At 55.4% G+C, this 27,140-nt stretch overlaps 1 protein-coding gene across 4 annotated transcripts in view; it reads right to left on the bottom strand.

The window, feature by feature from the left end:
- The window catches only part of NOL4L (nucleolar protein 4 like), a 124,182-nt gene that overhangs the window by 20,062 nt on the left and 76,980 nt on the right, over positions 1 to 27,140 (bottom strand). The window contains exons 1-2 of one of the 4 annotated variants that reach the window (XM_026503272.4): positions 12,599 to 12,752; positions 4,214 to 4,355 (exon numbers count right to left, since the gene is read on the bottom strand). In XM_026503272.4, coding sequence (XP_026359057.1) covers positions 4,214 to 4,322 — 109 coding nt within the window. In that variant the 5' untranslated portion in view covers positions 4,323 to 4,355; positions 12,599 to 12,752. Of the gene's footprint in view, positions 1 to 4,213; positions 4,356 to 4,484; positions 4,883 to 4,903; positions 5,270 to 12,598; positions 12,753 to 27,140 lie in introns of those variants that run through there. The other 3 variants (XM_057312599.1, XM_026503273.4, XM_044385761.3) reach the window with 3 other exon arrangements.

Here is a 27,140-nt window from a genome sequence, read left to right as displayed (position 1 = left end):
CTCCAAACCCTCCTGGCTGCAGACAGGAAGTGCTGGCACCCGGCACTGGAGGGAGGGAAGCGGGGAGGCCCGGGGGGTCCCAGAGGCCTGGAGGAGTGGTCTCATCTCAGAGGCACAAAGCAGAGGCCCTGAAAGGCCCCAGGACACCACAGGGCTGCGGCCCAGCAACCCCCACCCCCACGACCCTGCAGGAAGACCAGGGCGCAGGAAGAGGGAAGCGGGACCCTCTGCTCTCCCCTGGCGCTGGCTTCCTGTCTGCCGGGGAGGTGAGTAATGTCCGCTCCCCACCCCCTCGCATCCCTTCTGGAGGCCGGGCCTCACATTTTCCGTTCAGGAAGGGGCAGAACAAGAGGCCAGTGAAGCACATCGAGGGGAAATCAAGGAGTGGGCCCTCGCCTGGCCCCGCCAGCTGCAGCCCCAGAGCCTGGCCTAGTCCCACAGGTGAAGTTCCAGATGCCCGCCGGCTCACCTGGGCTGTGGGAGTGCTCTAGGGCGCCTTTCTACTTACGCATTCCTTTACCAGACACTTCCCCCCACCTGCTCCGTGCCGGGTGCTGGGGTCCTAGCTTCCAGGTGCTACGCTGTCTGGGGGAAGAGGTGGACATCACACAGAATCCCCGTGACTGGGCGTAATTACAGATGGACATACTATTCGGTCGCAAGTCAATGCTAGACTCCAGTGTCTCTGGACAAAGTCCCAACAGTTGGCTTCTCTCTCCCCCCAGAAGGCAGCCCCTGGGCCAAGCGCTTTTCTAGGCACCTACAATGTGCACAGAGCTCCATTCGGACCCAAAGCCTCAGGTAGGGCTTAGCAGCGGGTCTGGAAAAGACGCGGCCACACATGGGCAAGAGGCAGCAGCAGGAATAGCCTGGGTCACTCTGGTCCCAAGAAACCAGTGCTCCGAGCATGTGAGGGGAGACTCCTCTCGTTCCCAGGCTCCCTGCCCGTCTCTGGGGAACTTCACGCATGGCCGACACCTGCCAAGGCGGAAAGAGCAATGCAGCCTAGGCACTACCGCCTGAGTTTGGACAGATCACCCAAATTTTCTTCGTCTCCCACGTCTGCTGAGGTGAGGACGAGAGTGATGTGCTCACCGAGGTGGCTACAGTCCCCAGAGAGGAAGCACTGTGCGCGTGGTGCCCCCCAGCCCAGGGTCTGCCGCCATGATTCCAGGGAGCCACGAACAGCACCCAGACAAGAGACCTGTGATGTGAGTGCTTGCAGGCCGCGGTGGACTTGGGGGAGGGAAGCACACGTCTCCGAGCAGGCACGCTCCGGCTCCTGGGGAGCCTCAGGCACAAGCTGGGGCGGGGGGCGGGTGTGCTAATTCATTTCTGGTCTCAGCCTTGGGACCTGTCCTGCCTGCCAATCTTCATCTGCATTTGTTACAGTTTGAAGGGGGGGAGGATGAGGAGGAGGGGGAGAAGAAGGATGGAGAAAGAGGACGGCTCCGACACACCCACCAACAGGTGTGAACCATGTGCAAACCACCCAACTTCCTGAGAGGCTTCTGGGTGGCATGACTGCCCAGCAGGGGTGGTGCTACCTGGCACAGCCTTGGGGGTCCCCACATTTTCTGGCTAAGGGAAAAGACCCAGGGGCTCAGATTGGGGATGTCCTCAGCAACAAAGAGCCCAACTTGTCCCCAAAAAGGAGTGGGCCTCTATCCCCTCTGGATGGTGCGCTCGGGGGTAGGTCTTGATAAATGTTTGTTTCTTTATTCATTTAGGCAACAAATATTCAGCAGGCCCCTATAACGTGCCAAGCGTGCGGCTAGAGTCACTAGGGAAAGAGCAGAGAGCAAGACTGACATGGTCTGCGCCTTGCAGAACTCACAATGGGGGCTTCTGACCTCATCTTTCCAATTTGCTGGTTCCATGGAGGACTAATGGCCAGAGACCACACAGCAAGCCACCACGAAGGGCTACTGGCTGGGTTCGGAGTACAGGGTCACCCCGAGGCCCTGCCTGGCCTGTCCCCACCCCAGCCCGTCATTAACAATGGGGGACATGAGAACACCCTGTAGTCCGACAGTCTCCCATTGATTCACTGATGGGAGCAGGATCTCGGCCTGTGTCCACACTGTGAGCACCTTCAGACAGGGGAACTGGGGGCTGGAGGGTGGGACCTCCAGGTCTGGACCCAGCCAAAACCCTCCGGAAACCCACTGCTCTGGAGAGACACAGCAGTCACCAACAGATCTAGAACCAGAAGGGGCAGCAGAGACCGGGCCGGCCTTCTCAAGGCCTGTGACCCCCTGCACCGGGTCCAGGTCTGCCTCTGGCCAGCACATCAGCCCATAGCCTCCAGACACAGCCTCTGATTAAATAATTAAATTGATGGTATCACAGTCAACACCATCCTGCCTGTCTCCAGCTCTGGCTGCCTGCCCTGATAGACACCCGTGTACTGTCAGCAGGCCAGCCACCCTCAGCGCTGGTACCAGGAGGGCCTGGGGCGACGGGAGGGGCAGGGGGATATGCATGGCTACACCCAGGTAGGCTCCCCCGTCAAGCTCCCGTGGGACCGGCCACTGGGTGCACTGACCCTACCAGTCTCTCTGTTTCTCTCCACCTCGTCTTCACGATCAACCAAGCCCCACGCAGCTGGGCAACTGATGCTGAGGCGGCTGTGACCCCCACAGAAACACTCTCTTCTACTTCCTGATCCTGTTGACCACCCCCCACCACCCAAAGCACCAAATCTCCCTGCGAAGAGTCTTCAACAGAGATCAGACTCCCAAAGGATGGTTTTGAGCAACAATAACATAAGGATTTTTCAGGAATGAGTTGAAGGAATATGGCCCCCATTCAGTCCTACTACTCAGGTTTTTAAAAAAATGTTCTGGATCCTTCTTGGGAAGGTATAATCCTACGCCCTTGGCTGAACTCTGCTGGCCTGGCCCTTGGTGTGGCCTTTGGGTGTGGCCTCCGACCAGCTCAGATGAGGAGGGAGGTCAGCTGCTGGGCACTTCCCAGCCCCAGAGCCCCCAGCAGCATGTGGCTGCCCCCACCCCGTGGGAATACTGGGAGGTGGCCAGGTATTGGTCTGGGAGGCTCTGGTGGGGAGGCTCACAGCACGAGGGGGTCTTGCTGACCTCACGAGGTGTCAGGGCACAAAAGTCTTTTCTTTCCCAGCAGCCTTTTACCCCAGTCCTGGCAAAGCCACCCTCTGGGCTCCGCAGCCCCTGGCCCAGCTTCCCCAGCTGCCTCCAGGCTGGGTCTCCTCCCAGACAAAGCCAGATTCAGGCCTGTGAGGGCAGTCGGGAGGCAGGCGCGGGTTCTGCCATGGAGACGAACTTTGACCCAAACTGCAAGGCTCCTACCCCTTATTTACTCTTTAAGGCTAACCCGTTTCGCAGAGTTAACATTACACCCCTTTTTCACCCTGCACTTCCCTCCTGCATTCCAGGCCCCGACCTTCGACCCCTCCTAATTGCAGGCTCTACACCCCACATCTCTGAGGCTCAGCCCTGGGCTCATCCCCCACCCCCAATCGCCACCCTGGAAACCAGACAGAGCCCCACCAGAGACACGACCACAGGTGCCACCCCACACCCACAGCTGTGCAGAGCTGACAATGCGCTGGTGCCCCCAGAGCCCCGGCCCCCTGGGGGCTCCACAGAAGTGCTCGAGTGGACCCCTGGGATCTGACTTCTGACTCCAACTCTCCCATCCCAAGGAGAAAGCAGAGGGCAGCGGCGCAGGGCTCGGGAAGCTCCTCAGTCGGGCCACTTCTCATCCTAGGAGGCTGGGCACACACAGTGGACAAGTACACTTGCTGCTGCTCACAGGTGATAGGCCAGGACCCTGTCCTACAGCCTCATGTCAAGCTACAGAAGCCCAACTCTTGCTTTCACTGCTGGGCAGTTGGACTGTGCTGGGTCAGGCACACCGGCTAAGAACCTTCCCAGACCTGGACTGCGGTAACTTCGACATCCATATCCCACCAGCCTGAGAGCATCAGGGCACACAGACACGACACCCTGTCGGGCTGCCAGCCCCCGAGAGCTCTATCCATTTACCCTCAAGACTTGTTCCCCCTGGAACCAGGGCCGGGGCACCGGCAGAGACACCCAGGACACCAGGGGCAGCTGGAAGCCCAGGCCCAGGCCACACCCAGAGGCCTCAGCCCAGATCCCACTACTCCAGATTCCTAGCCCCCCAGCAGTGGGCGCGGCCCCTCCCTCGCCGGCCACCAAGGGTCACTCACCGTCCTCTTGGCTGTGGAGGTTCTGAGGGCTCCGCATCCTCTCGTCCTGGCTGGGACTCAGGCTGGAGGCCAGGTGTGGGTCAGCTGACATCCATGTGGAGTCGTTCATATCAAAATCTTCACTGCTCACAGAAGTTTCATCCTGATCGGGGACAAAGAAGGGGGATGTGCAACAGGCACAGGTCTCTGCAGCCCCAAAGCAGCATTTCTGGTGAACCCCGGGGCCGGTGAGTATTCGGAAGGGCCCAAAGGCCACAGGGAGCCCCCAAACCTTGCAGTAGGGGCTGGGTTGCTCCCCTTGCCCCCCGTGGAAGTGGTTCGGGCTCTGGTTCCTGTCGGAAGCCAGGGCTGAGGGCCGTGCTGTCTGTAATTGAAGACAATTACGAGGTCTTGCATCCTGTAAGGGCGGGTAGCAGGGCCTGGCTCTTACCCTTGTGAGCCAAGGTTGAAACAAGCGCTGTAAACAAGGGCCACCGCTCCCCACTCCCTGCCCACAGCCCCGGGAAGAGGGCTCACTGCACAGGGACAGGCGGCCAGAAGGGGGTAGCAGGACCTGCCCGCACTGCGAGGCCAAGCCCATCGCCCCCACTAGGCCTGCCGCCCCAACTCCCGCTCCCGTGGAGCATGCATGGAATTCCTTTCTCCCACTCCCCCAACCCAGAGGACATTTCTGTCTTCCTCCTTCCTAACCTTTGCTGTGCTTCAAAGATATGCTCTTGGGCAGCTTCCAGGGCTGAAAAGGCCAGCCCCAGAAGTGCAGAGAAGGAAGGGGGTGGGGCAGGCGAGGAGGGTTCGAATCAGACCGCAAAGGGGGTTTGGCTCAAGGACCTGGGGGGCCGCCAGGGCCTTCCAAACAGCCGGAGGGCCTGCTGGAGAGGACCACGCCTGCCTCCTCTCCCCTGGCTGGCTTCAGTGAGCCCCAGGCCAGTCATCTGGGAACCCCCAGGGCAGGGCCCCTTCAATCCAGCCCTCCAGTGGGAAGGGACCCCACCTCCTACTTGGCCCGGCCTCTTTCAGGAGCTACGAGCAACTGTGTTTGGGAGCTGGCTGTACAATGCAAGAAAGATGACCCAGCAGCTCCCACACCCCGGCTGGCTTCGCCCCCCCCTTCTCCCCTCTAGCAAGATACAATGGCATCTGTGGGCCCCCGGTAAGGACCTGTGGCAGAGCCCCCCCCCCCCAAAAAAAAGCCTCCCCTCCAGGGCCCCCTCACAGACAACTCTTTTATAATGAGCAAACACGCTTTGGTTCGAACTTTTCTTCGGAGGCTGTCCCCGAGGCGGACACATCTGTTCTCCAAGTGCTAGGGAACCAGCGTGGATTAGCCTCTACCCCTCCCCCACCACGCTGGGCTGGCAGGGAGTTTCCTGGAATTTACAGCTTCTGTGCAGCCAGTGTGTACCCTCTGCGGCTGGCTCTGGAGCACGGGAGCTGGGCCACCATGCCAGCTCTGCCCAGCTCGGGGGTCCCCGCGAGGCATACCCGGAGCCTCGGGGGACAGAGGCCATGTGTCCTCTCGTGCCCTCTCCCCCTCGCGCCCCCACCCCCCCCCACCCCCCTTACACTCCGCCTCCCTCGCACAGGCTGCCCTGCTCCTTCTTCACGAGCACATCCACTCAGTCTTCCTCGGGTGAAAACGCGCTCACTCACATTCACTCACTCTGTTCTCGCACCCGGAGGGACACACATGTTCAAAAGGCTCTCTCTGCACAAAGGGCACAGAGGGACAACAACACTCTCCCCTGTAGTCCCAGGACGGAACCTAAGAGTGAGAGGGGAGGCTGGCCGGAGAGAGGACCCTTGGAGGTACAGAGCCCACCCAGGCTCCGGGAGCCAGGAACGCGGGCACCCTTGCTTGGGTGCTCGCTCCTTCCCGGCTGCCCAGGGCACGCTGTGCTCAGGGTCTGACCTGAGGTAGGAAGGCCCTCTCCCGGCCCTGGGGTGTTGTTGAAACACTCAGGATTTAAAAGACTGAATCTATTAGCATCCAGAAGCACCACCTACTCAAAGCGCTGCTTGCATCCAGTCAACAAGCATTTACCGAGCCCCTACTATGAGCCAAGCACCCTGCTAGGTGCTGGGAAATTGTGCAGGGGGGAAGACAGAGTCCTGGCCGTCCTGGCACTCACCGTCCAGCAGGGGAGGGGATGGACAATCAGCAGAAAAACACATCACCACCGGGGTGGGGAGGGCTCCAGGGCAGAACAAAGCAGGGGAGGCGGGAGAAGGGCCTGCAGGGCTGTGGCTGTCAGGTGGCCGGGGAGGGCCTCCATGCTTAGGAAGCACCTGAGCGGAAGCCCGCAGGAAGTGGGGAAGGTTGCCATGTGGGGGTCTACACAGGGAGCCTTCCGGACACCAGCAGGGCCGGAATGCGGAGGGTCTGAGGAGCAGCCAGGAGGCCACTGTGGCCAGGGGGCTAGGCCGGGGGCAGCAGAGCCACACAGGAGTGATCCCCGCACATCGCTCGGGCGGGGCTGTCTGCAGCCCAGAGAAAGGCTTGTGGACTGTTCCAGTAAACACACGGCATCCTGAGAGCGGAGCAGGGAAAAGGCAGGACCGCTGGGTGCAGTGCTCAAGGTGCCCACACTCTGCCCTCACTCCGCTGAGCTGAAAACATTCACAGATGCCAAAGTTCATCAGGTGCCAAGTGCTCCCCTTGGCCCTCTCATTTCATCCTCCCCGCAGGCCCCCCAGGTAGGTCTCGTTACCAGCCCCTGTACGGCTGAGAACCTGAGGCTCTGAGGGGTTACAGCGCTTGCCCAAGGTCATGAACTTACAAGAGACGGAGCCAGAGGTGTTCGATCCTGAAGGCCCAGGCACATACTCCTTCCTGCCAGTCTCTGCTCCCGCTGTCCCCCTCAGCTGGAATACCCACCCTACCATGGCACTCCACAATGCAAGTTCTGAACACACACCTGTCCCACCCACCAGCCGCGGCTTGGTCTCCATCATTCGTTCTTACACCATCTGTCCGCTGCTACGGCAGTCCCAGCACCGAGCACACGCCCCTCAGCTTGGGCGTGTCGACACACCGTGGGGCTTTGCCCTGTCTTTCCCTGGAGAATCTCAAGTCCTTCCAAGGGTGGGGACGAGGCTGGCGGTTTTCTGGACCCCCACCGCCGAGGCCTGTGAGATGCAATGAACTGGCCCAAGTGCCTGGTATGATGCTGGTGTTGAATGAGGACGTGGCCCGAGTTTGACAATGAAGGACTCGGCCCCACTGCACACAGTTCCTGAACGGAGACCAGGTGAGACCTGGATCCTGGCGGGCAGGCAGGCGGCCACGACCTGCCCTGCAGTGTTCCCCTGCTGCGGCTGCCAGCCACCCCCCCCTCCCCAAGAGCCTAGGGTTTCTCAGACTCAGATTGCTTAACTGTCCACCAAAATGACCCCCTCCACCCTTCTCTCCCCCGACAAGTCTAATTAGAAAGAGGTGAGCTACCTGTCATATTGACTTCCCAACCACCCAATAATGAAGAACACCCAGTGCCCACACACGAGGGCCTTTGGGGCAAGGGTTTTAGGAGATTCCCTCAGAACGGCTCCATAAAAAAAGGAAAGAAAAGAAAAGAAAGAAAAAGAAAAAGAAGGCATCCACGTCAGGCCCATCTCGGGATCTGGTACCTGCCCCTCGGAGACCTGTCCCTGGCCGCCCAAGGGCACCACAGCTAGTTGCAGAGCTGGGCTCCGAACGCAGGCACTCTGCTCCCAGGGCCCACAGCGCAGGGCGGCCGCACCTCCTCCCTTCAACTGAGAGAGCCAGACTCCGTAACGACAAAATGTGTCCGGATGAGACCCAAAGGAAACTCACGGGAGACGAAGCTATATTTACACACACTCCCACACGTGCTCTCTTCAATGAGGCAACCACATTTACTGAGCATCTGCTATGTGCTCGTGTTGTGCTGGGGACAGAGGGCTAAGGTTCCTTTCCTCTAGGACCTGTTACCTAGGGGGAGACACCAGCGAGAAATCCCGACCCGCCCGTAACGCCGAAGCCGGGGGCTGTGGATCCCCCTCCCGTGTTACCTACGGACTCTCGAGCTGGCCCGAGAGTCTTCTCCCGGCCGCCAGGGTTCTGCTCCACGAATCCTGGCGTGGAAGGCGCTGGTTCTATTTAACATTTTGATACTACTGCTACAGCCATTTTTTAGGAGAATCAAGTGTGGTCAACCTGACTTAAAAACCGCGAACAAGTGAGTCCGGGTCGCACTTACACAGCTGCCACAACTTTACTTTCGAGGCTGTCTTGGGAGGGAAGCGTGCCCAGAGCCCTGCGCAGCCTGCCCGCGGCGCAGCCTGCCCACGGCACAGCCCCCGGTGGCAGAGGGCAGACTGGAACCTCACCCACTCGCACCGAGCCAAGGGTCCGGGAGCGGGCTCATTACACAGGCAATTACCAGCTCGCACGGTTCCGAGTCGGCCGCCGCTGCCCGGGGCGTGCGCTCCAGTCCGGAGAGAGCCGGGGGAGGCCGCCTGCGCAGGCTCGCAGGCCGCAGGGACGCGGGCCGCTGCCCCGACCTAGTGCTCGCCCTGCTCAGCCAGGGGTCACAGGTCACCTCTTGCTTTTCCCTCCTGGACGCTCAAGGGAATTTGGTCTACTAATTTCTCTCTTTCTGTAAACAAGCTTCAGTGACATTTTCATTAGAAAATAAGAGTATATCCAATCCAGGACTTCTGGGCCCTCTCTCGCCAGGCTCCCTGTGAGTGCCCAGACAGTCACTCCTCTTACCTCCGCCCTCAGACACCTTGAAGCCTACAGCCTTGCCACCTGTTGATAAAAGTCCATCATTCGGCACCAAAGGGCCTGAGCCATTGCGGGTCTCAAGGGGGCAGCGACAACCGCCTTCCTGAAGAGGGAACTCAAGAATGTGTGGGGAGCAGGCGGGCAGCACCCAGCCAGCGGCTGGGACACACCCCAGTCTGAGAGCCCTGACTCTGCGCAGGAGAGGAACCGACCAAACCCTCCCTGCTCTTATCTGCAGTCCAAAATTCATGGGCAGGTTCAGTTTCTCTCCACCCAGGTTCTGTGGCCCTTCCTCCTCTGCAGGCAAACTAGCACCAACCGCTGCCCAGCCTGGGAGGAGGAGAAAATGGGAGAGCAGAGGGGAAACGGTGGAAACGCGCCTGTATCCATGGCGGGTAACTAGGAGCAGGTGCTATCAGTAACCTGATTATTTTACAACTGGGGTCAATTTCTTGGGAACTAGGTTCCTGGTGCCTCTGAAGTTGAGCCATTTGCATCCTCCAGGACAGGGATCCTGGGGCGTGCCTCACACAACATTTTCCAGGCCTTTCCTCTGAGCTGTAACTCTATCTCTACCACTTGCTTTGAGAGAGGAAAAAAAAAAAAAAAAAAAAGAAGGAGGATTTGCTGAGAATTTAGTGCAATTGTAAGCCATAAGCCCTGACCAGGAGCCCCGGGTGTGTGTTTCAGAGAAGGGGGCGGGGGGAGGGCAGGGATGTGCCGGAGGTGTTTCTGGGCCAGGCAGGAGACAGACCCCTCGGTCTCACCCCTGTGGTCTGTTTGATGAGAGGCTGAAGCTCTTGCCAGAAAGATCACCGGGCTGGGACAGTTGCCCCGGCACTAGCTCTACCCCAAGCGGGCGGCACCAAGATGTCGAAAGTGAGCACCTCCTTCTGGAGCACCTGCAGGCTCCTTCCAGGCCCTGGAAATTCTTCTTCCCCTTGTCTCGTGTCAGCGAGCATTACACACACAGCCTTCTGAGCATGCCAAGAAGGTACTGAACCGCATTTGACCCCAACTTAACCACTTCAGTTCATCAGATGGCTTATTAATGGAAGACGAAAAACCCCCAGGATTTAAAGCAACAAGGGTTCAAATCCCTGTAGTGAAGGGATTGCACAAATGAAGTCTTAGGGTGGTCAGATCCATAGCTCCTGGGAGCTGCGGGGTCCCAAGGCAGCCGGTTCTTGCTACACTCCAAGCCCACCTGGCCACCAGGGGCGGAGGCCAGCCTCCCAGGGACACTCCCTGCACAATTCCACTCCTTCCTGCGAACATACCTGCTCTGCTCTAGTCATAAGTCATAGAGGCCCTACTGGGAAATGTGAGGGGGGGAGGGCTGAGACAGCCAATCACTACCACCTTTTTGGTGTTCTCTCTCACATACCTAGGGTCTGTCGGAAACACACATATCTAAGGGGATGCTCTGTTGTCCTTGCTGTCATGAACGCCTGAATGCGGGGAGTGAGCATTTTCAACACCTTCCTACTAGTGTATCGAGTGTAAAACGGGCTTTTGTTTCCTAGGCAAAGGCAACTGGCTGTTTTCCCAGCACTCCTCACCACGAGGGCCTCACTGACACCCCAGGCCCTGGCATTAACAGGGGTCTCTTTAAGAGGGTGGCTGGAGGGATGAGCTGCAGCAGACGGGGTTCTTCCAGCCAAAAGGAGGACTGGAGAGGAGCCACTCTGAGCTAATCCCCTGCAGGAGTTTCCTTCCAAGGAAAGGACCCAGACAAGACAACAAAGTTCTTAAGCAACTCAGGGTGGCCAGGCTCCACAGGAGCTCAAGGTGCCTGAGGCCACAGAAGTTCCCCCAATCCACCTTCCTAGCTGGAAGGAAAGCTCTGGGGGTGCTCTGCTCCCACTGTTCTGTAGGAAGGTGCTGAACGGGGTCGTGTCACCCAGCCATGGTACAGTGGGTGTGGGAGGAGGTGCTGTCTTAAAATCTACTCTATAAAACAAGCCCAGAGCTGGGATTAGACAGGAGCTTGGTATTATTTAAAGACACATTTAGGCCCTAATGGTTTTCCAATGAAGGGGTAATTTACTATGTAAGGACTAAACTGCCACCGGGGCCTGGGCCATCCATGGGTCTTTCCCCCAGACCAACCTACAGCCCAGAGGCAGGGGACAAGACGTCACCCCTAGTCCCATCACACAGATGGTTCTCCCCTGAGGAGCTGTGAGAGCCCCAAACACCTCTCCCCACAACCCCCACCTGGTAGGCTGGGGGCCCCAGGCTGGGGTTTCCAGCTGATTCTGGGATAAGTAGGGCTTTATCTCAAGGGAGAATCTATTTCAAGCCACAATCCTTCTCAGAAAGAGGAGGAAATCACAGAGTCCAAACACCATTTCAGGTGAAATCAGGAGGTTATTAATCTCCCCTCAGAGCAGACAGAAAGAAAAATCAATGTTTTAGAGGGGGGAAAAAGGTTCCATTTGAATTAATGGGTTTGTGGCTTCTCCATTGATCTGCGCCTCTTCACACTTTCTTTTTGTGCTTTTGTGCTCTTGGGGAGGGGGAAGGGAGAAGGGAATGGGGAGGAGGGGGGTGGGCCTCCTGGTAAGGAAAAGGACGGTCTAACCTTAACCTTTCTCCAGGAATAATGCTAATTAGCCAGGCTTAATGAGAACTTCCCCCAGGAAGCGCGGCCCAGTAGGGGCGACCGGACTCTGGCAAACGCTGCTCCAGGTGGGAAGGGGGGCGGGGGGCGGTCACTTCTGAACTCGAGCAGCTGGAATAAAAAATGTGGATTGCACACCCCCACCCTGCCCCACGAGAGAAAGCGTCCGGCCCAGGAGGGCTAGGTAGAGAGCGGAGAGCGGCCGGCGGAGGTGTAAATTCAACTTAACGCGGACGCGCGCCCTCACTCCGGCCAGCTGCCCCCGCCCCACGCGTCCCCTTCACTAAGGAATGCCCCTTCGCCAGGGGCAGCCGATGCCCCCGGCTTCCGCTCCGTTGGTACACCTGAGAAGGGCAACCGGTCCCCTCCGGGGAGGGACAGGGACCTGCCGAAGTGGGCTCAACTCTGCAAACCTCGTCTCAACTCCCCGCGCCGAGGCAGGGAGCCCCTCCCAGCCACTCAGCGCTTCCCGTCCTCAGATCCCCAAACACAGTCCACTTCCCTTCTCGCGGCGGCCGCGGTGGCGGCAACCCGAGTCTGGCCCCCACCCGGCCGCCAGAGAACGCCTTCCTCCCCGGGACGCGGTGCCGAGCCCGCTGCAAACGGTGTGGTCGCCGCACAATACCGCGGCGCGGCGCACACAATCACCGCCCCCCAGGACCGGCGGCGCGCACGGCCCGGGAGTGGGGTGCGCCCAGCGGCCCCCCGGCACTCGCGGCCAGGCACACCTCTCGGGCACCCCACAGCCCCCAGAGTGCACCTCCTCTGCCCGCCCCCCCCACTCGGTCACACTCACCCGCCCCCCGCCCCAGCCCACTCCACCCAGGGCGCAGCCGCTTCCCTGCGCCCCCCTCCTCAGCCCCAGCGCAGGAAGCTCCCCCCAGTCCTCCTCCCCAGAACCCCCCAGCCCCCCCAGCCCCTAACCGCAGCTCAACGGCCGGCGGCAGGAGGGGGGCGGCGGCCGGGGGCCCGGAAACGGCCCGATCGCGGGGATCCGGGCCGGACTCCGTACCTGGGCGGGAGGCGAGGCGGAGACTGGCGGTGGGGCTCGGCGAGTGAGCGGGGCGGGCGGCAGTGACAGCCCCACAGCTCCAGCTGCTGCTGCTGCTGCTGCCGCCGCGGCCGCCCGGGGAGAGGGGCTGGCACCGCCGCGGCGCGTCACTGCCCGGCCCGGGGGCGGGGGTGGCCAGGGGGAGGGCCCAGGCGAGCGGCGGCGGCAGCGGCGGCGGCGCCGCGGCCGGGAGGGAGGAAGGGGGAGGAAGGGCACCGGGCACGGGGAGGCGGGGGAGGGGGGGCGGGACCGGGCACGGGGCGGGGGCCGGGGGGAGGGGAGCGCAGGGAGGGCGCACGCTGGGGGAGTAGGAGGAGCAGCAGGAGGAGGAGGTGGAGGGGCTGACGAGAGGGAGGAGTGGGCACGGGGGGAGGGGGAGAGAGAGGAAAAGGAGGCACCCAGAGAGAGGAGAAAGGAGGGAGAGGCCGGGGGGCGGGGAGGGGGGGAGAGGAGGTGGAAGGAGGGGGTGCTGGGCCAGGTAGTGGGGGAGGGATGAGGGCGCACTGGACGCGCTGCCGTGCGCTCCGGGGGGAGAGCGCTCTTAAGGGGGAAGCGCTTCAAGGAAGATTCTTGCCCTGGGCTGAGCCCAGGAAGGAAGGCGGTGGGGTCTGTGCCCGGCCCTCGCTCCTGGAGGCCGCAGTCATCGGGTCTGGGGGTAGGGGTTGGGGGGGAACCCGGCCCGCCGGCTCTCCGCGTTCAGGCCAGGAGAGAAGAGACTTGGCCCAAAGAAAGTGACTCAGGCACCATTAGGAACTCTCCGCGCCCTGGGGCCTTCGGGCAGCCCTGGACCCCCTCGCGTCTCCTGGTTCCCCGGAGACGCGGGTCCTCGCTGGGCGGGGCTGCTGGGTCCCCGGGCGGTCTCCCCGCGAGACACTGGTCTGGGAAAGCCAGGCACGTGGCCGGCTCTCTGCCGGCCCCCCCACCCCCATCTCAGGGCCCCCTTTTCTTGATCAAGTTCAAGCTCGGTCCCCTCGGCGCACTGCCCACCCTCTCTGCCCCCTCCTCTCCCCTCCCCCTCCCTATATTCCGTACCATCTCGCCTCTTCACTCTTCCTTTGTCTCTTTCCCACCACTTAGTTTACACCCTCCCAAGCTCCCCTTCTTCCTCCCCGGCGGGCGCCAGTGACTCCAGGATGCGTTCACCTGTCCGACCCAAACATTTCAGCGATCCCGAGCGCTCGCCGCGGACTCTCTCTCTCTCTCTTCCCTCCCCACCAGCCCCCACTCCTCCCGCCGGTCATTGTGCTCCTCTAGACCACGGGGGTACCGGCTCCTTACGGCGCGCTAGCTCCAGTTGTAAAGTAATAGGACAACATCAAGAATGCTGCTCCATCCCAGACCTGGACGCGTACTGTCGGCGGAGACACAGCATCTCTGGAGAGGGAAGACCCGTGCGGATCGGAGACGCCGTCCTCCCGCACACTGACAGACCTTCTCCGCCCGAGGTGCAGGAGAAGACCGCGTGGGGCGCCGCGGGGTGGGTGGGGGGACCCTGAACCTGCAAGCAACCTCAGACTCAGCCTAAAACATAACTCGCTCGTCCCCCAAACAGCACAATTAGACCCCAGCAGAGAAGATGGGTCAAGGGCAGATAGATGTCCCCCTCCTCAGATTCACCACCTCTGTTAGAACGGATCAGCCTTCAGAAAAAGCCTGTGCTTTAACAGGGCTGAGGAGCTGCCCTCGTGGAATTCAGTGAGGAAATGGTCAAAAAACAAAACAAAACAAAAATACCAACAACGATCCCACCTCTCGGACCCTCTAGTCGCAACCGAAAAAGAAGGGCAATTTCTCCTGACTTTACGCTACAACTCATTCACAGTGGAACCAGCAAAGAAGAAAAAACAAGAGAGCCATCTCGATTGTTTGCAATTTGGAACAGACTGCCTTTAACCCTCCAACTTTTTTCTCTAAAAGCCTTTTTCTTTCTTTCACTGAAAGCTTTGCATTGTGAACAATCCGAGGTAAACAAGGCTCCCTCTACAGGTGCGAGTTGGAAGTACAACACCACAGGTTCAGAGCTCAGCATTCACCCATTAGAAAAATAAAAAGATGGCAACACATGAAAGGCACGCAGAGCAGACTTCCACGCACGCTAAAGGTTTTTCTGTCAATATAGAATTTACACTCTGTTTTTAAAAGAGGCTCTAAGCACGTTATTCATTAGCACCTTTTATCCACGAAATCGAATGTGTTTTCAAACCAACGCACCCTTCCCAGTTTTCTCTAATAGATCTTTACTTCTCATCCTCTGTAGTGGGGGGACGGTTTGGAGGCTGCATCACTCGTGTCCACATCCACACATGTTGGTGCCCAATAATGATTTTTAGAATTTTAATTAGTGGCCATGACTCTTCAGTTCATCCAGGGAGATGTGGGCGTTTCCAACATGGGAAATGCCCTTCCTCACTCTGAAAATGAAATAATTCAGGCCCCGGATTTCCCATCTCTTTCCACCACATTTCTAGAGACCTCTGACTTGTCCTGGCCCGAGTCACTATCTCACAGCAGTGGCGGACATCTGGGCTTGAAACACAAAGCCAAATCCGACTGAAGTTCAAAGGTGGAACTGAACCTGGATAACCCACCTCTTCTCTGACTAATAAAAGAGAGCCAGTACCGCCCCGGAGAGCAGAGCAGTGATTTTCTCTAGGCATGAAATGTGAACTCATTTACCATCCCTGAGATAAAACAGCCTCAGCCCCACTCAGCCCACAGAAAGCAGTTGGGAGCCCTAGAGAAACCTGGCTGTTTAGCAGCACCGAAAATTAGGTGAGTTTTCCTGTGTGCTGAAGCCTGCAGAAATCTCCCGGATCCTTATTCCTGCAGGAGCTGCCACTCCTCGAGTAACCTTGTGCCGGTTGCTTTCAGTGTCCTTGTGCCTTTGGACAACTCCCCCGATCCTTAAAGTGGCCATAGCACGGGTCCCAACAAGGAATGGCATGACCTAGTTTCTTGACCACTAATTCTCCCAGTGATGTGTCCCTTCTTTCAGCCCCAGTCTGGTGGGAGACTAGGGCAGAGAAGGCTGCTCCCACCTGCTTAAGAGGGCAGTACTGCCTTCATGTCCCCTTCATGTCAGGCTCTGCAAACAGTGAGTGTTTTTGTAAATGGACAATTGGCAGGGCATTTGCTCCATAGAGCTTCTTAAGCAGCAGCCCCCTCCAAGCAGATTCCTAGATGAAACGAGCATACTCCACAAGTGGAGATCTGGCCAAGGGAACCAGGGGGACCTTAGGAATAGCAGGATCTTAGTCTGATCAGAGAGGATTCTGTTCAAGCATCTCAAAGCATTTAAAAACCCATTTACCCCTATAAATTACTTACTAATGACAGAAGGGAACATGTACCTTCACAATGGAGAGACTGACAGACACCTTGCAACCATGTGATCAAATTCAGCAGTGTCCAAAGTGGGGCCAACCTGACCTAACGTGCTCACCTCCTGACGAGCTGCAGTAATCAACCATGTTGTGTTCTCCCCCAAATGCTTAACCTGAATCTGATCATGAAGAGAAATCGGACAAGAAACCCAGAGAGACTGTCCACACCACGACTGTCCTGACTCTTCAAAAGATTCATTGTTATTAATTCGGCTGTTCTAAATCAGGAGGCTACAGAGAAGTAACAACTAGATGCAAAGTTCGAATCTTGGTTGGATCCTAGAAACAAGGAGTGAGGTGGAGATGGGTGGAAAGGCCCAGGAAGGCAGGGGGGGAGGGGTGGGGTGGAGACAGGCGTTGAAGGTGGAGACAAGGGTGGGCTCTGCGCTGAGTGGGCAGGGAAGGTCCCTCTCGGGAGTAAGCCGATGTGTGCCCTGACCCCGGGGTGGCTGAGGTTGACAACTGGGTGAAGCGCTGGGGGCGCAGTTTTCCAGGCAGAGGGAAAAGTTGGTGCCAAGGCCCTGAGGTGGGAAGGGACTTGGCATGTTTGAGGAACAGAAAGGTGACCAGTGTGGCCAGGGCGAGATGGGCCGGGGTGGCGGGGGCGGGGGGTGAGAGGGTATTTAGGACCAAGCATGCAGGGCCATGTACATGACTGTAAGGTGTGTGGATTTTATTCTGAGTGAGGAAATGATGCAATCTGAATTGTGTTTTTAGACCAGAGGAGGTGAGATTATAAGGAATCGAGAGTGGCAGCAGGGACACCAGTGAGGAGGTCGAATAGGGTCTAGCCAAATGGGACCAGTTCAAATTCTGACTCTCACACTAGACAAGTGACCTTAGGCACCACACTTAAACCTCTCTAAGCCTCAGTTTCCTGATCTGCAAAGTGGATAATAAGATAGTGTGCTTAATGTATTATTTGACGCGAAAAGTTCCCCCTTTGAGGGGCGCCTGGGTGGCTCGGTAGGTTGAGCATCCAACCCTTGATTTAGGTTCAGGTCATGATCTCAGGGTGGCGAGATCAAGCCCCACGTCAGGCTCTGTACTTAGCGTGGAGTCAGCTTGAAATTCTCTCTCTCCCTCTGCCCCTCCACCCCACCCCTTTGCATGTGTGGGAGCTCACTCTCTCTCTCTCAAAAAACATTAAAAAGTTCCTCTTTGCAACTAGACACTGTGGTGGCCAGCGTCTGAGATGGCACCCTGTGATCCTTACCTCCTGGTATCACACGCCAGTCCCCCGTCACAATAAATAGCTGTGGAAGCAACGAGATACTGTGGAAATGAGAGTGTATGACTTCTGAGGTCAGGGCACAAAATGCAGTTTGATCTCCTCCCCAGGGCAAGTACTTGGTAAATGGCAGCTTCTATCATCATTATCAGGATTCTGGATTTTCACAATTTTGGCCATTCCCCTCCACAAATCCTGTACCAGTTTACTCGGCCACCAGCAATGTGTGGCAGTTCCCATTTCATGACATGCTTGTCAGTGCTTAGTATTAGCAATCTCTTTTGTCTTTGTCAATCTAAGAGGTGAAAAATGGTATGTCTTATTTCCCTTTGCCTCTCTTCCTAGGGAGTGTGGGCATTATATTTCTGTGTATCGTGTGTTTATTGGTCACATGCACTTGTTAGAACAACCTGTTCATATTCTTTGCCCATTTCTCTATTTAAGTTGGTGGACTTTTTTTTTAATGAAGGAATTTTAATCTTTTGTCATATATTTTGCAAATATATTGTCCTTTTGTTGTCTTTTTATTTATGATGGGATTTTTTTGCCATATGGAAATTTTACATTTTTAGACCCTCAATTTTTTTTTCTTCTGTTAGGGCTGAAGAGTTTCAGGTCAAAACAAGGGTTTTATTCCACTCAAAGATTATAAAAGTAATTCACCTATGTTTTCTTGTAGAGCATTCATAGCTTCATTATACTTAAATCATTTTAAGTAAGCTCTATGCCCACTGTGGGGCTTGAACTCAGGACCCTGAGATCAAGAGTCACATGCTCTACTGACTGAGCCCGCCAGGGGCCCTAAATCTGTATTCAATCTGTAATTTATCTCCATATAAGTAGTGAGGTAAAGATCTAGTTTGTACTTATTTTATTTTTAAGATTTTATTTATTTACTTGAGAGAGAGAGAGATTGAGAGAACGAGTGGGAGGAGGGGCAGAGGGAGAAGCAGACTTCCTGCTGAGCAGGAAGCCTGATCCCAGGACCTGATCCCAGGACCCTGGATCATGACCTGAGCCGAAGGCAGACGGTTAACTGACTGAGCCACCCAGGCGCCCTAGTTTGTATTTTTTTTTAATCGCTATCCAAATTGTCCTAATATCATCTTTTCTTTTTTTCCTTTTTCTTTTTAAGGATTTTATTCATTTTATTTATTTTAAAGAGAGAGAAAGAGTGCGTGCGCACAAGCACGAGTGAGTGGGGGGAGGGGCAGAGGGAGAGACTCTTTCAAGCAGACTTCCCACTGAGCGTGGAGCCCCACAGGGTCTCAATCCCGCGACCCTAAGATCACAACCCTGAGATCACAACCTGAGGGGAAACCAAGAGTCCAACACTCAACTGACTGAGCCACCCAGGTGCCCCTTCATACCATCTTTTAAATAATACATCTTTATCCACGAATTAGAAATGCCAACATTATACCACGCTGATTTCCCATCATTTTCAGAATTGTCTAATCTATTTTATTGATTTATTCCTGTCCCAATATTATAGCTCTAGAATATATTTTAATGCCTGATAGGGCTCACACTCGCCTCTACCCTCAACAAACTGTCCAATTAAAACCAGGTCATAGCAGAGAGGCGCTCTAGGTGCAGACAATCATGGAGACAGGAGGGGCTTCGGGTAGGGGATTCCTGGAAGAGGTGACATCTACTCCGAACCAAAGAAGGCAGGAGGAATGTGATAGGTGGCAAGTAGGGAGAGCATCTCAGCAGGACAGAGGAGCATGGATGGAAGCACCGAGGACCTCACACATGCCTGAATTCAAAATACTTGATCTGAGGGTTAGGCGGTACCTCGCATTTACCACTTACTCTTTGCATTTGCTGATTTTTACACAGCTGGCTGCAGCCTCATAGCCAGTTTGACACCTTTGCTGAAATCTAGGAGAAACTGTCCAATTCTGCTTCCTCATTCCTTCTCTGTTTAGATAAATTTCCCATTACGGATAAAACTAAAAGAGCCTGACTTATTGAAATACACTTTCCTAACAATCACAATAGGTTAAAAGTACAACTTCATCAGTCTCCTTTTCAGTGATGTGTTGCTTTAAAGTGTCATCAATTAATCTCTGTTCATTTCACTCTCCTACTCCAGAACCTTCAATGGCTCCCAGCTGCTGGCAGAATCAAGTTGCAGCTCTCTGGCCTGGTGTTCGAGGCCTCCCACAGCCCTGCTGGCCTTATATCCTTCTGTTCCAAACTGCCGCCTCTGCTTCAGACAGACTCATATCTCTGTGCCCCAGTCACCCATGTGTGACCCCTCCATTCCTTTGATCATGTGTGCTTTCAGGCACATGTCTTTCCACATATATGTATAGACCCCCTACCCCATGCCAGGCGCCATGGTAAATATGGGTGACCCAGCAATGAACAATTCAGAGAAGGTCTGCCCTCTCGGAGCCTGCAGGCCAGCAGGAGAGAGAGAAACTAAATAAATGATCACAGGACGTACATTCAGTTTGTACTTGACAGTTGTGGGACCTGCTGGGAGGAAAGTGCATAGCACGCGAGAGGGACGTAGCGGATCCTGGAGCGCAGCACTGAAGAGGTGACGTTTAAGGTGGGCATTGCGGAATGCATGGGTGTTCGCTCGGTAGAAAGATGCTTTAGGCCATCCACAAAGACACCCTCCATCCCTGCCAGATCGGGACCCCTCTGAAGCCAGAGCGCCAATCTCACAGACCACCTGGCTGGCTCCTGCGGCAGGTCGCCGTCACTCCTCCATTCCCTCCTGTGATGCGTCCCATTTCCTGCTTTCTACCTCATCTCCCCCACACGAGCATGGCCTCTCAGGGCTGGGACAGGCTCTAGGCGGCACAGTCCCCGGCAGCACGGTGCACCAGGTAAGAACTCATCACTGCATTCACTCAGGACCCCGTCCTGCCCTTTGCTCAGTACAGCACCGAGCTCTGCAGCGGAGCTCTGGATTAAGCACACCGTGGGCGACGCGGGCCACACTCTGCCCCTCCCACAGAGCGTGCACCTCACCTCTTCCCTCTTCCTTCTTTCCTAGAGCCTTTGCAGAGGCTCAGCCAAAACGCCAAGGCCAGCCCGCAACCTAGCACTTGCACTCCCAGGTGTGCACTCGACCAAATGGGTACGGAGGCGCCCTAAAGCACACGTACTAGAATGGTCACGGAACACGATTCACAGTAGCCCCCACCTGGAAACGAGCCCAGTGTCCACCAGCGAGAATGGCTAGTGGGGGCACATCCAGGCTGTGGAACACCACTCGGCAACAGAAAAGAACAACCTAGAGGCATGCGCCACAACACAGGCGATGCTCACAAACTTAGGCTTGTGAGCAAAAAAGCACATCCTGTATGATTCCACTTACATAAAGTTCTAGAACAGGCAAAACCAATCGAGGCAGGGTACGGGTCACCCTTGCTGGGGATAGTGACTGGGAGGGGGCACAGGGGGTCTTTGGGGTGCTGACAATGTTTGGTCGCAGGAGATGGATTCAGTTTGGAAAAAATTTAAATTTATGAGCTGTCCACTTAATGATATGTGCTCTATTCTGTTTGTGTGTTATACTTTTTAATAAAAGTTTGAAAACGGAAAAAAAAAAAAAAAAGCCAAAGCCAGTTACTGTGGCTGAGCAGCCTGAAGCTCGGTGTAATGAATTACTGCGACCCCCTCTGCACCAGGCACCTGCGTGGGGTGGTGGTATATGTTACTTTATTGAATCAGCCAAATAACAAGGTTGATATTAATTGCCTTTTTGCACAGGAAGAGTAGGGGCTCTGGAAGGAAGATTAAATGACTCATCCAGTCACCCAATAGTGAGGAAACCGGCATTCAGAGACCAAGGGACATGCCCACAGTCATAGACTAGAAGCTAGTGGCTGTGCTAGGGTTTGAACCAGAGTGTGTTGGTCCTCAGAGTGCGTGGTGGGCCCTGCTAAGGTGGGATGCCCAAGCCAGACCACGTGGAGTCAGGCTTCACCAGCCTCCAGCAGAGCAGGGCCAAACCCGCCAGAGCAAGTATGGGCCCTCCGTGCAGCCGGAGGTTTCCCTCAGGCTGGGCACTGGCAACCGGCTGGGGCTGCTCCAAGCCAGGCAGCCTCTGGTGGGACCCCAAGTCTTCTCCATGCAACCCCTGAGGGAAGCTGGGCCTCGGGAGTCCTCAGGGACGAAAGTCTTGCTGGCTCTTCAGCAGGCGACTGGAGAAAGGGCGAGGGCCCCCCGCCATCTGTAAGACACTGCAGCCACCTGGTGCTATTCCAGGGAACACATGCTGGGATGTAGGGACAGGTTGTCAAGAGAAAGGGGTGGGCAGCACTTCCCATTTTCACCCTAAACCCCTTCCTGACGGAGCCCGCAGTTGGGGGATGTGCGGGTAACAGCCGAGTGTTCTGGGGGCAGAGCTAGTGCAAGGAGGCCTTTCTGATGGCTGGAGTCATGTGCCTGTTGGGCAGCACCAGGGGGTAGAGCAGGGGAGCAGGTGACTGGGCTGCGTTCTGTTGGCATTCAGGTCCTTCCTCGATGTGACCTCAGGCAGGCAACCTAACCTCTCTGAGCCTTGGTTTTCTCATTTCTTTTCTTTTTTTAAAAAAAAGCTTCTTCTTCTTTTTTTTTTTTTTTAAGATTTTATTTATTTATTTGACAGAGAGAGAGACAGCCAGCGAGAGAGGGAACACAAGCAGGGGGAGTAGGAGAGGAAGAAGCAGGCTCATAGTGGAGGAGCCTGACATGGGGCTCGATCCCAGAACGCCAGGATCACGCCCTGAGCCAAAGGCAGACGCAGACGCCTAACAACTAAGCCACCCAAGCGCCCCGGTTTTCTCATTTCTAAGCTGGGGGACAACAGGGACTCTCTCTGAAGGCTGCTGTAAAGCTTAAATGCAGAGCCGCCTGCAAGGGGGCGTGACTGGCGCCCAGACCAGAACACTTGGCATGAACCCTAGTTATCATAATGTCGATGACAGTGTGAAAGATAAGTAGTTCATAACACTGACATGAGCCAACAAACCTTTACTAAGCACCTACTGTGTGCTGGGTCCCACCCCCAGGTGCCAGGACTGTGGTGCTGAGCTAAGGAGACCGGGGCCTGCCCTGACGAAGTGGATGGTGCTGGTGCCCCTGGGGGCCTTGGCCTGTTCCTATGCTCACTATCACCTTTTTCCTTTCTCTCTTCCCTCCCCCTCCCTTGGGAAGTTAACAGCAGTAATGTCAGAGGGAACAGGGCTCTCTCTTACACTAGCTCCATGACTCTGGATGAGTTATCTCGGCTCTCTGAGACGGAGCCATGGTTTCCCCAGACATGTGGGGCACCTGGCACACAGAAGGCCTTTAACAACCGTTCCTTCTCCTCCTCCTTCCTCTCTTTTCTCCTCCTTCCTCCCTCCTCTGTTTCCTTCCCTATTACTCTTTTCTCCTGCCCAGTCCTTTGGCATCTTAACACCCAAAGGCACCGTCAAGCTCAGTTGATGGCACCATGGGAGATACTTCGGACTAATTTACCTGCTACCCAGACCCAACATTTCTCCCTTCCCTTTCTCAACTAGAGGGGGTGGGAAAGCAAAATTCTTTCTTTCTCAACCTCCCTTGCAGCTGGGGGCAGCCATGTGACACTGGCCAATGCGATGTCAAAAGTCTACTGGCAATTTTCTGGGAAAGCTTTTGCTTTACTGGCTTGAGCTTACACTACCCCTTCCCATCTTCCTCTCACCTTGAATGTGGACAAGATGGTTGCAGCAATAGCAGCCAACCTGCCAACATGAGGAAAAGGTCAGCAACATCACAGAGGCATCAACAGCACTGCAGACATTAACACCAACAATGGCTCCTCCACCCCTCATTTCAGAAGTAACAAAACTTCGTTTGGCTATACAGTCAGCTGAGTTTTTGCTCTTGTAGTCAAAAGCATCCCTGAATGACTCATGGGATTCCCGAGTGAGGAGGTGGACGGACTGGACAGCAAGGACCCCCCTCTTGCACGGTCTTTGCTCTAGAATGTCAACTCCTTAAAAAGACTAAGGAAGGGGGCTGTGTCTGTGAGTGGTGCCTGGGAGAAGACAAGCACGTATGTCCCTTCCCTACGAACTCTGCAGGAGGAAAGGTGCCAAGGCTACTGCACAGTTGTGCCTGGACTCTTCCTGAGCCACGGCAGGGCACCAGTTAAAAAGTATCTTCTGTTTCTACGCTATTTTTCTCTTGAGGCACTTAGAGCCATTTCCAAACATCCACGCCTTCGAACAACCATGGGGATAGCAAGGCATGGGCTCTGTTACTCATTTCTACAGAGGAGGAAACTACAGGAAAGAGAGGAGTGCTGGCCTGAGGCCAGGCTGCTTGTGGTCATGCCAGGCTGAGCCCTTCTGCCTGTCTTTAGCACCCCAGCCCCAAACTCAGGGCTATCCAGGCCCTGTTATTGGGTCCTATGAAAGGGTGGAGGGAGTGCTGTCTCAGTATAGGAGGGGAAGGTGGGCAGAGCTCTGGGTCCCTGTGCCAGCTTTGCCAGCGACATGCCTGCCTACTGCTGACCCTTGATATGCTGGGCTTCCTCCCCAGAAGAATTTCCTTGAAGAAAGGGGTTCCTCTGTCAAAAAGCAAACTTTGGAAACCGCTGAAGTCTGGCCAAAACCTGCTGTTTCAGTAACAGGGAAGCTGCAGCATAGAGAAGTGAAAGTTAGATAGCTGTTCAGGGGCAGGGCCACACCTAGAACCAGAGTCCCTGGACCCTCTCTTGGGCTCGTCTCTGCTCACTGTCACCCCAGTTAAGCCCCTGCTCTCCTCTGGCAGAGGAAAATGCAGCATGAAGTCTCACACCGCACACAACAAACTCTGAATCCATGTGGCAGGCCCCGGGAGAGCTGTCTTCCACAGACTGCTCAAGCTTATCACAAGCATGTCTCTGCCTTACTCCCTCTGTCCTGGCCCCCTTGCTGTGCCTCCCCAGGGCCTTTGCACTGGCTGTCTCCTCCACCTACAAGGCCTTTTCTCCTTCACTGCCACAGGCCTGGCTCCTTCTTATCATTCAGGTCTGGGCTTGGATTGCCACCTCTTCAGAGAGGCCTTCTCACCCAGAGGTGCAGTCTATCAACGTCCCTAGTTTAATTCCCTGTCCCAAACTTCTCACTTTTGCATATTTTTTCTTATTGACTTGTTTCTCATCGCTACAGCCTGTGAGCTCCCCAAGAGTAGGCTCCTTATCTGTCTCTTTCACTGCGGTATCTTCCACGCTCAGAACAGTGTCCCGAACATGGTAGGAACTTCAATGATTATTTAATGAAGGAAGGAAGAAAAAAAATTTTTTTAAACTATACAAACACAGGGTCACAGGGAGGGCGAGGGTCTGGTGGGCTGTGAGCAGAAGCCATGGGCCTCTGTCTCCTCTGAGTGGAGGTGGGGGAGCTACCGGCAGCCCGGGGGCCACGCCTGGTCACCCTGAGTGAAACAAAGCAGCCAGCACGAATTCACGGTGCAACACTGTACCATCCCACCCTCAAAAAAAAAAAAAAAAAAAAGGCTGCTAATGAGGTAAACACGATCATAACCAGGAAAATCTTGGCCATGCTTCTTTGCGTCCACCCAAAGCCATTATCTCTAATTGATCTCCAGACATCAGCTGCGAAGCGTCTGCGGCCCTCCTGTATCCCCCAGGTCTGGCTACGGAGGCCTGGCCCCCCGAGTGGGCTCAGATCTCCTCCAGCAGCTCTTTGCCGGGGTGCCGGGACCCAGCTACACCCCACGTGAGAAGGAGCCATAAGGGTGGCAAGAGTCGGGGTGGGTCAAGAACCTATGGAAAAGCCACGGCCCACCAAGGCTCGGCCTCACGGGGCCCAGAGACCTGTATTTCAGGGACTTTGGTGGAAGGCTAGACAAAGTCACTAAGGGTCTTGCCCTCACAAAAATGTGGCAAAAAACAGGGAGGGCTGGAGAAAGCACTCTGCCCCATATACCCCACTTGATCTAGATGAAGAGGTACTCTGAGAACTGGAGTTAGGAGTGTAGTTGTTAAAAACAGCAGCAACAACAATAACCCAACAGGACTTAGTCACAAGACAGGGCCCCTCTGGGTCTCGGTCAGGCTGGGCCCAGGGTAGGGGGGGTGGCAAGGTCAGCTGCCGGTTCAGTGACCATCTGGATGTTCTGAGTTGCTCCTTCCTGGCCCAGCCCAGGAGAGACACCTCCTTTCCTGAGGGATCTCTCTTGTCCTTAAAGACAGAGCAGGAGTCAGCGACCCGGGGTGCCTCCCCGGGGAGGTTTACAGCTGGAGCCCGGAGAAGACAGAGCTGCCGCCTCCCGTTTATGGAAGCCCAGGTAAGCAGCTCCTGACCTTGCCCCTGGCTTTTCCCTTGACCCAGATAAAGCATCCCCAGGCCTAGCCCTGCACGCAGGAGTCTGCTCGTGGAACCAGCAGCTCTTCTGCCTGCACTAGTAAATTACGGGCACTGTGTGCATTGTTTTTCCTGGATAATGAGGTTGAAAGGCCAGGTCGGCATCCTCACATGTACGGGGGGAGACGTCAGCAGCCTGGAAGGGGACGGAACCTCTCAGAACTGATGGGGACAATGAGCTGTATAGGTTCGGGGTATCTCCTGGTTTCATCAGGCAACCGGCTTTTGAGACAGGATGCTGGTTGTTTTCTGCTTTTTTCCCCCACACAGCTTCAGGGAAGCAGGAAGAAAGAAGAGACGCAGATCTTTCTCAACCCAGGCTGTCCTAGCAAAATAGCCATTATGCTCATTTCTGGAAACTGCAGCAAGTTTCCAGAAAGTACCTGGGCATTCTCAATAAGGTGTATTGGTCCCTAAAATAATGCCCTATAACAACAATGTTTAGGGGTGCCTGGCTGGCTCAGTCAGTAGAGCATGCAATTCGTAATCTTGGGGCTGTGAGTTCAAGTTCCACATTGGGCGTAGAGCTTACGTAAAACAAAACAGAACGAAATTAAATTAAATTTAATTTAAAAAGACGTTTGACAGTGGGTTTTCACTCCCTACTTTGTCTTCTCAAAGAGAGATTTCCAAGAAAACTGTCCCTGTAACATGTAGAAATGCTGTATTTTGCTCAACACCATCTCCAGGAGGACGGGAATGCTGGGCTGTCATTGTTTGTACCCCCAGGTTCTAACCCTGGGATCATGATGCTCGGTTCACAGTCTACCCTTGTGTTTTTTGGTGAACAGGAAGGCCTGCAGTAAAAGTGTGTTGACTTATATTTGCATGGTCAGATCAACAGTGCCTCTATGATGGGGCGCCTGGGTGGCTCAGTCATTGGGCGTCTGCCTTCGGCTCAGGGCGTGATCCCATCGTTCTGGGATCGAGCCCCACATCAGGCTCCTCCGATGGGAGCCTGCTTCCTCTCCCACTCCCCCTGCTTGTGTTCCCTCTCTCGCTGGCTCTCTCTCTCTGTCAAATAAATAAATATTAAAAAAAAAAAAAACAAACAGTGCCTCTATGTTATCTTTACCCCACCAGAAGGAGATGCAAAAATTTTGAGGCGTTTGACAATTTTCTTTCAAACAACTTTCTTTTCAAGCCACGATAACTTTGAAAAGGACAACAAGGAAGAGAACCATTCCTACTAGATATTAAGACATATTAGTCTTACCACTTAAAACAGTTTGGGGCTGGTATATGACTAGACAAAGAGGCCAAAGAACTGGAGAGAAGTAGATTCTGTTTCAGATGGAAATTTAGTAAATTATAAAGGTGGCATTGCAAATCAATGGGGGAGAAAATAGATTCTTTAGTAAACGATGCTGACACAGAGGGTAAAGCAGGATCCACACCTCAAAGTGCACCAGGATAAGCTCCAAACAGATCAGAGATTAATTGAAAAATAAAAACATGCTTATTTTTGGCTTTTTCAGCTTAAAGGGTCTAAAAGGAAGGACACCCCAGTCGCAATAAGCACACCTACCACCCAGATC

Source organism: Ursus arctos, unplaced genomic scaffold, assembly GCF_023065955.2.
Source record: "Ursus arctos isolate Adak ecotype North America unplaced genomic scaffold, UrsArc2.0 scaffold_16, whole genome shotgun sequence".
NCBI lineage: Eukaryota > Metazoa > Chordata > Mammalia > Carnivora > Ursidae > Ursus > Ursus arctos.
Note: the sequence above shows the minus strand (reverse complement) of the source record. Positions and strands in the feature narration are given on the sequence as shown.